The sequence below is a fragment of the Petaurus breviceps genome, unplaced genomic scaffold, assembly GCF_028583685.1.
Source record: "Petaurus breviceps papuanus isolate PSGF00001 unplaced genomic scaffold, PetGlider_PUasm1.0 551, whole genome shotgun sequence".
Classification (NCBI taxonomy): domain Eukaryota; kingdom Metazoa; phylum Chordata; class Mammalia; order Diprotodontia; family Petauridae; genus Petaurus; species Petaurus breviceps.
This window is the reverse complement of record NW_027186372.1, coordinates 10,046,393-10,060,238: the sequence shown is the minus strand read 5'-3', so window position 1 is coordinate 10,060,238 and position 13,846 is coordinate 10,046,393. Positions and strand designations below refer to the sequence as shown.

At 42.1% G+C, this 13,846-nt stretch overlaps 1 protein-coding gene across 3 annotated transcripts in view; it reads left to right on the top strand.

The window, feature by feature from the left end:
- KCNIP1 (potassium voltage-gated channel interacting protein 1) overlaps nucleotides 1-13,846 on the top strand; it is a 590,945-nt gene that overhangs the window by 451,179 nt on the left and 125,920 nt on the right. The window contains exon 1 of one of the 3 annotated variants that reach the window (XM_069102385.1): nucleotides 11,847-12,085. The exons of the other annotated variants lie outside the window; for them this stretch is intronic. Coding sequence (XP_068958486.1) covers nucleotides 11,986-12,085 — 100 coding nt within the window. The 5' untranslated portion in view covers nucleotides 11,847-11,985. Of the gene's footprint in view, nucleotides 1-11,846; nucleotides 12,086-13,846 lie in introns of those variants that run through there. 3 annotated transcript variants of the gene reach the window in all.

The window sequence follows — 13,846 nt, the reverse complement described above, 5'->3', positions numbered from 1 at the left end:
TCTATCTATCTATCTATCTATCTATCTATCTATCTATCTATCTATCTTTTATCTATCATCTATCATCTATCTATCTATCTATCATCTATCTATCCATCTGTCTATCCATCTTTCTGTCTGTCTGTCTATCTATCCATCTTTGTATCTACCTATCTTTATCAGGATGCCTCTTTCAAGTATCAGAGCTTATAGAGAATTATTGTGGATTCAAAAACAAAAAAATTATGAGATGCCTACTATGTGATGGTTACTGTGCTGGATGATAAGGATACAAAAACAAAAAATTCTAAAGTCCCTGATCTCAAGGATCTTATATTATATTATATTATATCAAAGAAACAACATGGACATATGTAAGTAAATCACATTGAATCACTATGGTTCACTAGATCCATTTGTTGGAAAACCACTAATTTGTACAATCTGTATTCCTTCATTATTTTTCTAATATTAACTTTTAATTTTTTTAATCAGCAAAAATTCACTTTTGCTCCCTCTCACCCTCATCCCCCCAACTGAAAAAAAAAAAAAAAAACTCCATCCCCCCCCCCCATTACAAACATGTATAGTCAACCAAAACAAATTTCTGCACTGGCCACGTCTGTATACAATGATGCATTCTATATCTGTATCAATATCGGTATTGATGTCTATAAAAATACTATAAATGTGTAAATATGCATCCATATTTATTTATGTTCCATTCTGCACTCTGAGTCTTTAACTTCTCTACAAGGAAGTGGGTACATATTTCATCATTAGTCCTCTGGAACTGTGGTTGATTATTATACTAATCAGAATTCCTAAGTCTTTCAAAGTTATCTATCTTTACAACGTTGTTTCCATTGTTTAAACTGTTATCCTCATTCTATTCATTTTACCCTGCCTCAGTTCAAGCAAACCTCAGTGCAGGTTTCTTTTAAACCATCCCCTTCATCATTTCTGACAACACATAGTATTCCATCACACTTATCCAGCCATTCTCCAATTGATGGGAACCCACTAGGTTTCCAATTCTTTATCACCACAAAAAGATCTGTGAATATTTTTTGCATGTGCTTATTTGCTTAGGTTTAATTAACTTAATTAATTAAATTAATTAATTTAATTAGGTTAAATTAACTAATTCATTTAATTCATTTCACCCTTCCCCCACCTTCCTTTTAATTCCTCTTTCTCTTTTCACTCCTTTCCCTCTTATTTGCTTATTGAATGAAAGGTGTTTCTGTATCCAACTGTGTGTGTTCTTCCCTCCTTTGCTGAGTTTAGATGAGAATGAAGTTCAAGTGTTAGTTGTTCCCCCAACCCCTTCCTCGTTATTTAAAAAAAAAATGTATCCTTCCGCCTTATTAGTACACATTTCTACCTGATTATGTGAAATAATTTCCCCTAATCTTCCTATTCTTTCCTCCTTTAGTGTATTCCTCTTTTCCTCCCTTTTCATTCTTCTTTTAAGATCATCAAGACATATTGTGACCACTCCCAGGCTTTGTCTAATTAGGTTTGCTCTTTGACCTCTGATGATGATAGGGTATATATATACATACACACACATATACCCTATATATATATATGCATATACATATGTATATATATATATATCATCTCCCCATATTAGGATATAAGTTATTTAATCTTTATGATTGTTTGTATACATTTGCCTTTTTATGTTCCTCTTAGCTTCTATATTTGGACTTCAAAGTTACTAACCAGTTCTGGTCTTTTCATCAGGAATGCTTATAAATTCTCTGTAAAAGATCTAGGCAATTTTCCTTTAAAGATTTATTTAAATATAATCATCATGGTCCTCTCTTTGAGAATGAAGGACAAATAATAATGACTAGATTCTTTTTGGGGACATGGTTTTCAGGATAGTCCAGTGATTCTTAAATTTTTTTTCTTCTTGATCTGTTTTCCTGCTTAGTTATTTTTGTTGTGGGATGGCTTACATTTTCTTCTATTTTTTTCAGTCTTTTGACTTTGTTTTAATATTTCTTATTGTCTCATGGAATTGTTAGTTTCTATTTGGTCCATTTAATTTTCAGGGAGTTTGCTGTATGGGCAAAGTGTTGTAGCTTTCTGTTAATTTCCTTTCCAATTCTTTCTTACATATCTTATTTCTTTTCCATTTTCTTCCTTTAGTGTTCTCATTTCATTTTTTAAAAATTTATGGGGCAGCTAGGTGGCACAGTGAATACAGCACCAATCCTGAAGTCAGGAGGACTTCAATTCAAATGGGAAAATTTGAATTTAAATCTGGCCTCAGACACTTAACACTTACTAGCCATGTGACCTTGGGCAAGTCATTTAACCCCAACTGGACTGCCCTCCCCCCTCCAAAACAAAAGCAAAAAAAATTTTTTTTAACTCTTGCTTCCCAGGAATTCTAGTGGAATTTGTACCTAGATTGTGTTTTTATTTGAGTTTTGCTTGTAGATATTTTGGAGTCATTTTCTTCTTCCAGGTTTGTGTCTTAAGTGTTCCTGTCATCATAATAGCTTTTTATGGTTTTTTTTGGTTATTGGCATATTTTTATAATAGCAGTACCAACAACATAATAGCATTTATATAGGACCTATTATGTGCCACTCACTACACTAAGCACTTTACAGATATCTCATTTGATCCTCACAATAGCCCTAAGTCTACTTCTTGCCTTCAGACAACTTTAAGGCCTTTGAGCACTTCTGGAGGGTCTATCTGGGCTGGTCCTGCCATTGTTTTCTTGATGTATCAAGTATTATCTTATTCTAGAATCTTAGGGACAGGCCAGGCTGGGGATACTGCAAGGTTTCAATGCTCCCAAATGGTTTAATCCAGGACAGAGCCTGATTGCTGCCCACCCTGGTCTGGTCTCTGCAAGTTTCTGACCTGAATCTGTGGTTGATCAACAGGTAGATGGGCTCACCTCTTTTAGAGTTTCAACAGACTATTGCTTGACTCATCCATTATCAATGATTTGGAAAGCTCTGCTGGTTGAGCAACAGGCTCCCCTTTCATCTGGGATTCCTGCCCTGATTATTCAGTTGTAGGTTTCAGACTAGAATGGGGGCTAAAACTGAGAAGTCTCTCTGCTCTTGGAGGCTGAGCCACACAGGGTATGTTTGCTTCTGGACTTTCTTCTCTCTTGGTACACAGCCTGGAGAGTGACACTGCCTCTCACCCTTAGGTGCAAGTCTCCTTCTCAATCCCCTGGATCTATGACTGAGAACTAGACAGTGAGCAGCAGACCTTCCAGTCAGCACCTGTTCTGGCACTGTGCCTAAGTGTAAGCCCCTCTGTGCTGCATCTGGTACCTCTTCTTGCAAGGATATGTGACCTTTCCATGCACTAGAGTGTTCCTGGCCAGATACCATATCTAATGTTCATAGTTTCTTACAGTAATATTCCACTGCACTCATGTAACACAATTTGTTCGGCTATTCTCCAATTGATGGGCATCTCTTTTGTTTCCAGTTTTTTACAACCTATGAAAAGTGCTGCTATAAATATTTTGGCATATAAGGAAACTTCAAAGTAAGTCCAAAGAAGAGAAGAAAGGCTTGAGCCTAGAAGAGGTGGGGCTAGGGGTGGGTGTGGGTGCTGGGCACCTGGCTTAGTAATGCTCTTTCCCTTAAGTATTTACTTTACTACCACATAAGTCAACTCTCCCAGACAGAAGTGGAGCATTCCATATCTTTTATTTATCATGTCTTATAATTGATCACATCTCAGAGATTTCCAAAATGCTTTGGACACCTTTTAGAAAGAAGGATTTTCTTCCCCTCTATGGGGCAGAGAGAGCCCCATGGAAGAGGAATCACTGGAAACCATCTCTCCCATCAGCCCCGAGCGAGGGGCAGGGTACAGGTGGGATAAGAAGCACAACCTCACTCTAGGGCAAAGTCTCCTAATTAATCAGCAAGTGTTTCCTAAGGGTCCACTATGTACCAGGTACTGTGCTACACACTGGATTTAAATATGCAGTGCTGATGTTTCCAGGCGTCTATGGTGCAGGCATTCCTTCCACCGCTCCAGCAACGCTTCCTCATCCTGCACGGTTCTTGTCTGTGTCCTTGCACAGCTTTTCCACTGAGGATTCACCCAACGTGCTGAAAGCCTTTATCTAATTTTTCAAAAATTGTGAATATCGGTACAGCACTCAAAAGGCTGTTTGTTATCTCTCTCTAGACACATAACCTTCTGATCTCATTTCCTGAGCCCATATAATGATGATAGCTAGCATTTATATATAAATTATATATATATATATATTATAACACTTTAAGATTTGCCAAGCATTTTATAAATATTATCTCATTTGATCCTCACTACCTCACCCTGGGAGGTAGATGCTAGTATCCCCATTTTAAAGATGAAAAAACTGAGTCAGATGTTAAGTGACTTGCCCAGGGTCACAAAGCTAGTCAATGCTTGAAGTAGGATTTGAAGTTAGGTATTTCTGACTCCAAGCCTGGTGTTCTGTCCACTGGGCCACCGAGCTGCCTTTCTTCCTTGTGCAAATCATCATTGGCAACCTGCTTCCTTATATCTACTATGCACTTTTCCACTGTCTTTTGAGTCACCTACAACTTTAATTCTTCTGAGATCTTTGAGACTAGGAAATAATCAATCAAGTAGTCAACAGCATTTATTAGGCATTAACCATATACCAACACTGTGCTAAGCCTTGGGATACAAATACAAAAATGTAAATTTCCTTGCTCTCAAAGTGCTTATCAAAACTCTCAGGTAAAGAGAAATGATTTTTTTTTGCCACTTTGATACTTTGTTTTACTGCAATTAAAAGCAAAGAAAGGAAAAAAGAAAAAGGTGAGTGATAGGTTATTATGGAATTAATGATAATAAGAGTAAGAACTCTAGCTTATGTCCTGGAGGGTCGCACTATAGTTTCATCCTAGTTTCTGAAACCTTCATTCACAGCTCTAATGATGGTGATTATTTAAAATGTCCCTGAAGTATCTCTGATCATGAAATATCCTGGGTCTTACATTTACTAGCTGTGTGACCTGGGGCAGTCACTTATACTCTATGGGATTCATTAACATGGTCTGTAAAATGAGGGAATTAGTCTAGAATTCACGGATGGGGAACCTGCAGCCTAGAGGCCACATGTGGCCCTCCAGGTCCTCAAGTGTAGCCCTTTGACTCAATCCAATAAGGACAGCGCTTGAGGACCTAGGAGGTCACATGTGGCCTCAGGACTGCAAGTTCCCCACCCCTCACTCTAGATGACCTCCGGGGTCCCTTCCAAAAAGAGAATCTCTCTCTCTCTGTGTCTCTGTCTCTCTCTCTCTGTCTCTTTGTCTCTGTCTCTCTGTCTGTCTCTCCCCTAGTTACCATAGCCCCCAATAAAACACTGTAATTTTGCTCAGGGGTAAGGAAGCCACGTATCACCTCCTTCAAAAGACTTCCTGATTTTCCCAGTTTTTACTTGTTAGCCTTCATCATTGTGCTTACCTTTAATAGTCAGCAGGCAGACTGACTATTTAGCTCAAAGTAAAGGCATTTATTAGATGGACTAGTAATAGTAGTAGCTGTATTCTGCACCCCCCCCCCCGCCATACACCTGTGGGTGCACTTCCCCACGAACATCCTGAAGAATAAATAAAAAGTAATAAACCATGTAAGGACGCAGTAAATGGATGCTCTCTTCTACTGTTGTGACAACTACCTGCTGTCCTTAAGGGAATAAGAGGCCCTACGGTGATGTGCTAAAAGGATTTCTTTCACAATTATAAAAGTATTTGGTCACTTCCCTTTCTTCTCTCCTATCCTTGAAATAGGGAATGTTTTCTTATTCTGATAATAAATCCTGCTAGTTATATTCCAAGTATTGCCCTTTTCTCCCTTAACTGATCTCCCTCTTTCTCTATTCTTCCCTCTTCTGTGAAATGCTTTATTTATCTCGACTAAGCTGCCACAGAATGCTATTGATTAACTGTGTACTCTAAGCAGGCCTGAAAGCCCTAGAAAACTGAAGCTGATCCTGGGAATGCGATTCCTTAGCATGCTAATACATGTCTTTGCTCTCGGTTTAGCCTCCTTCTTTATCCACAGACATCAATGACAAGCACCGCTCTCCCAAGAGGCTCCACTCTTCTCAGCTGAAGGAATTTCCCCTGCAGTAGTGAGGTGTGCACATAGGGAACACTTGTGGCCAAGATAATTCCGTGCCTTCTGTACTGCAGGGTCCAAATATTTTTTTTCTTCTAGTGAAATACTCTCCCTAGAAGTGTCTTTAGCAGGTGGATCACTTAGCAGGGCTCCCTGGTTTTCTTCTTTCCACCTCGCACATATATAGCTTTCTTCTCTGCTGTCAAAGGTCATGGTTCTCAAAGCTGTTTCCCGTCTGAGATGATGTTCAACTCTGTGTCTGTGTTTCCGTAAAGAATATTTATCATCCAGCTAGTTCCCTATTAAATAAATCTCAGCTGTACCTGGACAGAGTTATCCCAGGGCTGGAACCTTGTTTTTATGAACCACCCGGCATGTAACCCATCTTCACTCAGCCAATGGCCAGCTCCCCCTCCCATTCAATCAGAGATGTTTTTTCACACTTTTTAAAGGAATGATGATCTTAGACTTCAACAGAATATTAAAACCTCTTTAATTCTATTATCTGCCCCTTACTTTGTGGTTACATCAACTAGTTGGGGGGGGGAGGGAGGAATGGGAATTAAACTTCCCTCCACATGTAAAACACACACACACACACACCCACTCCTACAGATATACAACAAAAACAACCGCTCTTTGCCGTCAAGAAGCTTATTTCTATTAAAGGGATAGAATATATATACAATTATATACAGAGTAGTTTCAAGAGAGAAAATACTCATTGTTGCTGTGGTTTTGTATGCATTCCTGTATGGTGGTTGCAAGAAAGGAGTCAAGGAAAAGGCTCATGTAGGAAGTGGCATCTAAGCTGTGATTTAAAGAAAGCTAAGAATTCTGTAAGTGGAGGTAAAGAGCAACGGCATTCTAGACATGCAGTGATAGCTGTAGAAGGGTACTGCGATGGGAAATGGAATGGCGAATCCTGGAAACAGCAAGAAAACTATTTTGACATGGTCAGAGGGTGCATATAGAAGAGCATCAAGTAAAACTGAAAAGATGAGTGAGAGCAAGACGCTCGCTAAATGATTGCATTTTATCCAAAAGACAATAAATAGCTATTCATCGAATGTTTTTGAGTGAGGGGGGGGAGGAGGGACATGGTCCTATCTGTATTATGGGAATATCAGTTTGGTAGCTATGTAATAGAATTGGAAAGGGGGACACTGGAGGTGGGGGATCCAATGAGGAGGTTACTCTAGGTCAAGTGAAGCCTGAGCTAGGTAGGTAGCCATGCAGGTGGAGAAAAGGGGGTGGATGTGAGAGATTCTACAGAGGGAGAATTGATGACTTGGCAACTGATTGGATATGAGGGATGAAGTAAACTGAAGAACCAAGAGTAACTCTGACTGTGAAACTGAGTGACTAGAAAAAGGGCAGTGTTCTCAACAGAAACGGACTTTCATGGCTTTGGGGGCATAAGAGGTAAAAGATAGTTGGAGTGACCATTTATGAAGCATAACAGACCTAGGCCTGATGCCAAATGGAGGGCCCTGGAAAGAACTCATCAATAGGAGAAGGGGATTGATATGGTAGGTGGATGTTCCAAGGTAAGATGACAGCTGAGTCGTGGTAGCAAAGTCTACCCAGAGAGTCATTTCTCTTGTAATACACGTAGTTTTCACATAAATTGGATGAAGTCGTGATTCACCCTTGACACTGGCTATGTTTACCTGGAGCTCAACTCCTTGTCCCAAAGAGTTAGGAAGGATCTTTGAGGCCAATCAGTGCAGAGTGAGGTGGATGTTTTCAGACACAGTTCATATGCTGAGTTGTTTTGCTTAACTATTTCTTTTTTATAAAGGTGGTTTCTGTGGTGATGGTGGTCATAGGTAGTCATGGTGAAGTAACATAGAAGCAAAAAAAACTAGATAAAAACATTTTTGAAAGAGAAAAAAAAATAATTAAAATTAATTAATTTTTCAATCAGTTAATTAAATCCCTTTAATTAAAGTAACTTAAATAAAAATTAAAAATAAAATTAATTCTATGAGACTGAGGAAAATAGAGGGTTGAATTCCAGCTTACCAGCTTACTAACTAACACACTAACAGTGTGATCTTGGTCAAATCACTTTTACTCTGGAATTCAGCTTTTTCATTCATAACAAAAGGAGTTGTGACTAGATTTACTAACCTTCTGTGATTCCAAAGGTTCCTTTCAGATACGACATGCCTGGGTTCTGTGATTCTGACATAGTGACATACACAGAAGCCCCTTTATGCTTTACTCAGTGAACTGTGTTTAGGAAGACTCTGGGGCTCCCAGTGATGCCTCACCTCCACCAAATCCCTGCAATGCCTTCTGCCTTCTCCTTTTGCCTCTTCTGGGTGAAACTTCAAATATTTAGGTTAAGCTGGCCACTCAAGAAACACAGGAAGCTTCCAAGCCCAAGAGTAACTGAAAGAGATGTTTCTTTGGGTTTTATTCCCTCTAACTTTATAGGAAGCTGAAAAGCTGTCCTCACTGAGCTTAGCCACTTGTAACCCTCATGAAAATGGGGAAGGATGGTCACCTTAGACAGGGCTAATTCCCCCAGAGGCCTCCGACTAAGACCGATAGTACATTAGGATGTGATCTCAAAGCTCTTCACCAGCCTAGTTGCCCTGTTCTGGAAGCTCCCCAGTTCTTCCCAAATCCTACCTATGCTTTGGGGCTTTAAGTCAATCCCTATCACCTCAAAGGACTATCCCAGCCCAAAGCTCTCAGTTATTGAGGATAGTCAAGAAGTCCCCTGAACTTGTCTTTTTGAGTTGCTGTATTTTCCAGAAACACTGGACCCTGAATTGTCAAAGACAAAACCCACCCTGAGCTAAAATAATGTTTTGTTTGCAAGCCTGGCTGTACTCCCTACGTGTCCTTGACAATCAAGTCAGTCTGGGCTCACCTGAGAAATTGCTTGTGCAGCTGAGACCCTTGTAGATAAGGAAACCACCGTATCTTCACAGCCCATGAGTCCACAAGGGAAAGGAATGAGGCTTTTGCCATAGCATTTCTCCTCTCATTTGGTAGGGGTTTTGTCCCTTCCCCACCTTTACTGCACTTCCCCTTCTTCCGGGCCATGCCCCGTTAGGTGGGGATTTCTGGTATCTACTCCTTCATTTTCCTACTGACATAAATATGTAAACTTCTGTATGGATTGTGAAATCTTCGGGTTCCACATGCATGTTCATTTCTCTTGTAATACACCTGGTTTTCACATAAGTTTGATGAAGTTGTGATTCACCCTTGACACTGGCTATCCTTACCTGTGGAGCTCAACTCCTTGTCCCAAAGAGTTAGAAAGGATCTTTGAGTCCAAACCTTTCATTCTACAGATGAGAAAACTGAGGCCCAGAAAGGGCGAGTGATTTGTCTCAGGTCACATAGGTAAGAAGGGGAGAGTTAGGATTTGAACCCAGGTCCTCTGATGTTAAATTCAGGACTTCCTTCCACTTGTACCACATGATCTCTGATTATCATCATCATCATTATTATATCTGACGCTTTGCATTTGTGTTGTCAGTGTTGGCATCAATCATCTTTATATCTAGCAATTTGCATCTGTGTTGATAGTTATCTTCTCCCAAAGTTTTAGTCTAGGCTTCTCAGCAAGATTGTAGGACTGGAGGAACAGAAGAGGTGTGTTTGCCTTATGCCTCTTTGTTTCTTGGCATAGTGGCATGCACACAGAGAAATCTCAGCAAATGTCTATTGACTGACGAGGAAAGGGGAAGGTTAAAACAGTCCTTGCTCTGCTCCAAGCCTCTCCTTGACTCCACCTACAACACACACTCCAGTTTTCTTCTCTTCCGACTCTGTAGGCAGGTGCCTGTAGTTTTCACCTCTCTAATCTGAAATAAATGGTTCTGAACACTGACCTCATAATAAATTGCCTTTGCACTTAACCCACATTAGCAGTTGGAAAGAATGCTTAGGTTTGGGAGAACAGGAGAATGGACAACACTCTGCCCTGAGGACTTGTATTTTCTAAGTTGTTTTGAAGCAGCACATGTGGAGCAGGAAGACAGAGGCTAATGAGGACTCTCACTGCTCCCTCAGAACGTTTATTCTAATAGCTATTATTAATAAGGTGATGAATTGGCTAACCGAGGCGTTCTTTAATGAGGGTCCATTAGAAAAATAAATATATTTACAGGAAATGTGTCCACCCAAGAGACCCTGGGTCTCTCTTTCCAAGGTGTGGGCTCCTCTCCTGCTGGAGAAGGTGGGACTTGAGGAAAGGTCATATCAAGTTGAAGAAACTAGAGACATTTTGGCTAGAGAAGACTAATGGGAGGGAATATCTGACTTCAGATATGTGAAAAATTATCATATGGATGAGGGGAAATACAGGGGAAGGTTCACTGCCTTTAGAATCAGTGTATCTTGGGTATAAATCTTACCTCTGCCACTTACTCTCAGTGACCTTGGGCATGTCACATCATTCTTCTGGGCCTCAGTTTACCTATCTGTAAGACCAGAGAGTTGGACTAAATAGTTTCTTAAGTCTTTTGCAGGTTTAAATCTATGATCACGTGAATAGACTTGCTCTGCCTGGCCCAAGGGTGGAATTTGGAGTAATGGTTACTCCATTACTAGGGCCAGTCGGTGGTGCAGTGGATAGAGCTGCAGCCCTGGATGCAGGAGGACCTGATTTCAGATCCAGCCTCAGACACTTAGTTGTGTGACCCTGGGCAAGTTACATAATGCGTATTGCTTTAAAAAATGAAAGAAGAAAAAAAAAAGACAGAAGAAGGCAGGTTTCTGCTCAACTGAAGGAGGAACTTCCAAAAATTAAAAGTGTTTAAGTATATGCCTGCATGTCTCAGAATCATAGAATCACAGAACCCTAGACCTTTCCAGCTGGAGTAGACCTTAGGGATGATTAAGACTAAACCACTCATTTTACAGAAGATGGAACTGAAGCCCCAAAGAGGAAATGACTTGCCCAAAGTCACCTAGTTATTGACTAGTTTGAAGAAACTTACTCCAATACTGATCTCTGATATGTTGCACTGGGGAATTCACCTAGGTCACCCCACCTCCTTGGCACGGAGTTACTCCAGGAAGGCGCTAAAGGTAGTCTCTTGGAAGCTTCCAAGAGCAAGTGGAGGCAGCCTTTAGCACAGCGCCTGACACACAGTTAACATTTATTAAATTCTTGTTGATTGAGGGAGTAAATTAGAGGACCTGAGTTCCAATCATCAGACTGTCTGGGCCTCCAGCAGTCCCTTCCCTTTCCGAGGCCTCAGTTAGCCATCTGTAATAAACAGTAACTGAGAGTTGGATTAGATGAACTCTGTGGCTTCTTCCAGTAAAGTCCTCCCCCTCCCCCTTTACCTGCCTGTACCCCATTCCAGCAAGGACCTGATGATCTGCATCTCTCTAGTCACTGCAGGCTCTGAAAGACCAGGCTATTCCAAGTAACCCTGCTGCCAAAACTATCCAAGTGCCTATTCCGGGGCTACTCCGAAGGCTAGCTGAGGGAACTGATCTGAATTTGCTCTGGAGAGACGTCCCGGGTGGGTCCGGTTGCCTTAGAGACAGAAGAGGCAAAGCTTCCTCCAAAGCTAAGAGGGTTGTAGGCAGGATACACAGTGCTCCCGAGATTCCCCTGGCTGCCTGCTCTGGGGATGTCCCGGACAGTGGAGGCTGGTGAAGTCCCTGGCCCCTTGCCAGCTGTCAGCTCTGGGGAGGTCGGGGACAGTGGGGGGTAGGGAGGGAATATTAAGGTGTGCCATGCTTGTAACCGGGTCGGCGTTGTCTCCGACGGCCAGACGTCTCCATCCCCAGGCACAGGGTCCCGCTGCAGGGGAGGACTGAAGAGATAGGGGGAAAGGGGGAAGAAAAGCGAAATGCACGCACGTCAGTGAGTGAGTTTCCAGCATGAACTTGGAAGGGCTGGAGATGATCGTGGTGTTGGTCATCATCGTGGCTTTCGTGAAGGCTCTGGAACAGCTGGGGCTCCTGGAAGTCGGGAACGGAGGTAGGGAAGCCACTCTCAGATCCTGGGGAGACCCGCACCAATAACCCTGGGCAGTGCGCGCTGGCGCTCGCTCTGAGCTCCGGGCACTTGGACTGCCTCTGAGAGGCGGCACACGCTGGGCTCCGCACCCCGGGCTTTGCTCAGGACAGCGCCTCTCCCTGGGGTCGCGGGAGGAGTGGGCGCGGGCACTCGGAGCTGAAGGCACCGCTCCACTTACTTCCTCCGGGCCAAGGGATAAGCAAAGGCTCCCTTACTGCCTGGACTCTGGAATCCCAAGGAAGCAGATGCATCCAGAGCCACTTTGCTTTCTAAGGAAACTCGCTTTTCCCCCTGCCCAGCTGCCCTTATGTCCCCTGGCTTTCATGGGAGTCTAATCTTGAAGTACTGGTGGATAACTTTTGGTCTCTCGCTCTTCCGAGGTAGCTTGCTGTGGAAAGAACAGTGACTGTAATTTAGGAGGATCTAGTTTTTAATCCTGACCATGCTACTCCCTAGCAGGATGACCTTGGGCAAGTCAATTCATCCTGGCTCCAGCCTCAGTTGCTGTTGTTTTTTTCTTCAAACTGGAGGAGTGAGGTGGGCTGCAGTCATCTCCAAGCCCTCTTCTAGCTCCAAATCCAGGGTCCTGTGACTTTAGGATCAGGTCATTTGTGTTGGTGAAACTTTTCCTTGACTTGGCTCACCCTCACCCTAACTCCTTCCCTGTGAAATAAAAGCATCTTTAGTAGAAATGCTCTGCTGGGGTGTTACAACTGTTACAGCTCCAGTATTACAGCTGAATCTTTACTTCTCCACCTACAATGCTGGGGGATGGGGTAGGGGAGGCAGGGCTTTTGGAAGCAGAGCAGCCAAGGAGCTTTAGAAGAGGGCCTGCCTACCCTTGGCTCATGAATCCTTTCTCCTGAATTTCTTACTGAGACGGTGGTCTCTCTTGGGATCTCCTCCTCCTTGTTCTCCTGGTTATCACTCTTACCTCCCTGCTCTGTTGAGAGGGTGGGGGGAGGGAACTATTTCTCAAAATCTTTCTAAGAGCAGTTTCTCTTTTTTGGGGGGGAGAGGAAAGTTTCTGACTTAGATTTCCACATCAGGTGCCCCAAAGAGTTTCTTCCTACCCTAGCCTTTAAATGCAAAGCCATGGCCTCAGGGAAGCCTTCCGGGATTTCTGCTAAATGCAGGCCCTGGGGCAAACCCCAAATCTTTTCTCAATTCTCTTTTGTATCAGGAATTAGTGGGCTTGGTGACATTTAATATTAGTGATATTTCCCTTAGAGTATAAACTCCTTGAGGGCAGGGACCTCAAGTTTGTATCTCCTCAGCTTGAGCATTCTGAGCATAGTGTATTATTAACTGTTTTGTAAATGTTTGATATCAACTTGTGTTTGCTTTAGGAGTTTGAGAGGACCATAAATGCAAGTGGAAACAAGGCTTTTCAAAACTGTTTAGTTTCAATAATTTGAACTTTTACATTTCTTTTGAAAGACAAGAATGAGAGTAGTGGATATATGGTGCTGGACTAGGAGGCAGAAGACGTGATTTAAACAAGAAGAATGACCTGGGCATGGCTTCCTGGACCTCAGTTTCCTTATTTGGCAAATGATGAGGATAATCCCTGCTCTGCTTAATTTATGGCAGTGGTGTAAACCTCAGGCATTGGATGTCATAGGGCTTTGGGAGGCCTTAAGAGTTGGAGAGATGTCAAGGTTTATGACACTTTCCCTTGTATTTGATGGAGGTGAAAAAAATCTAATTCAATCTTAAACC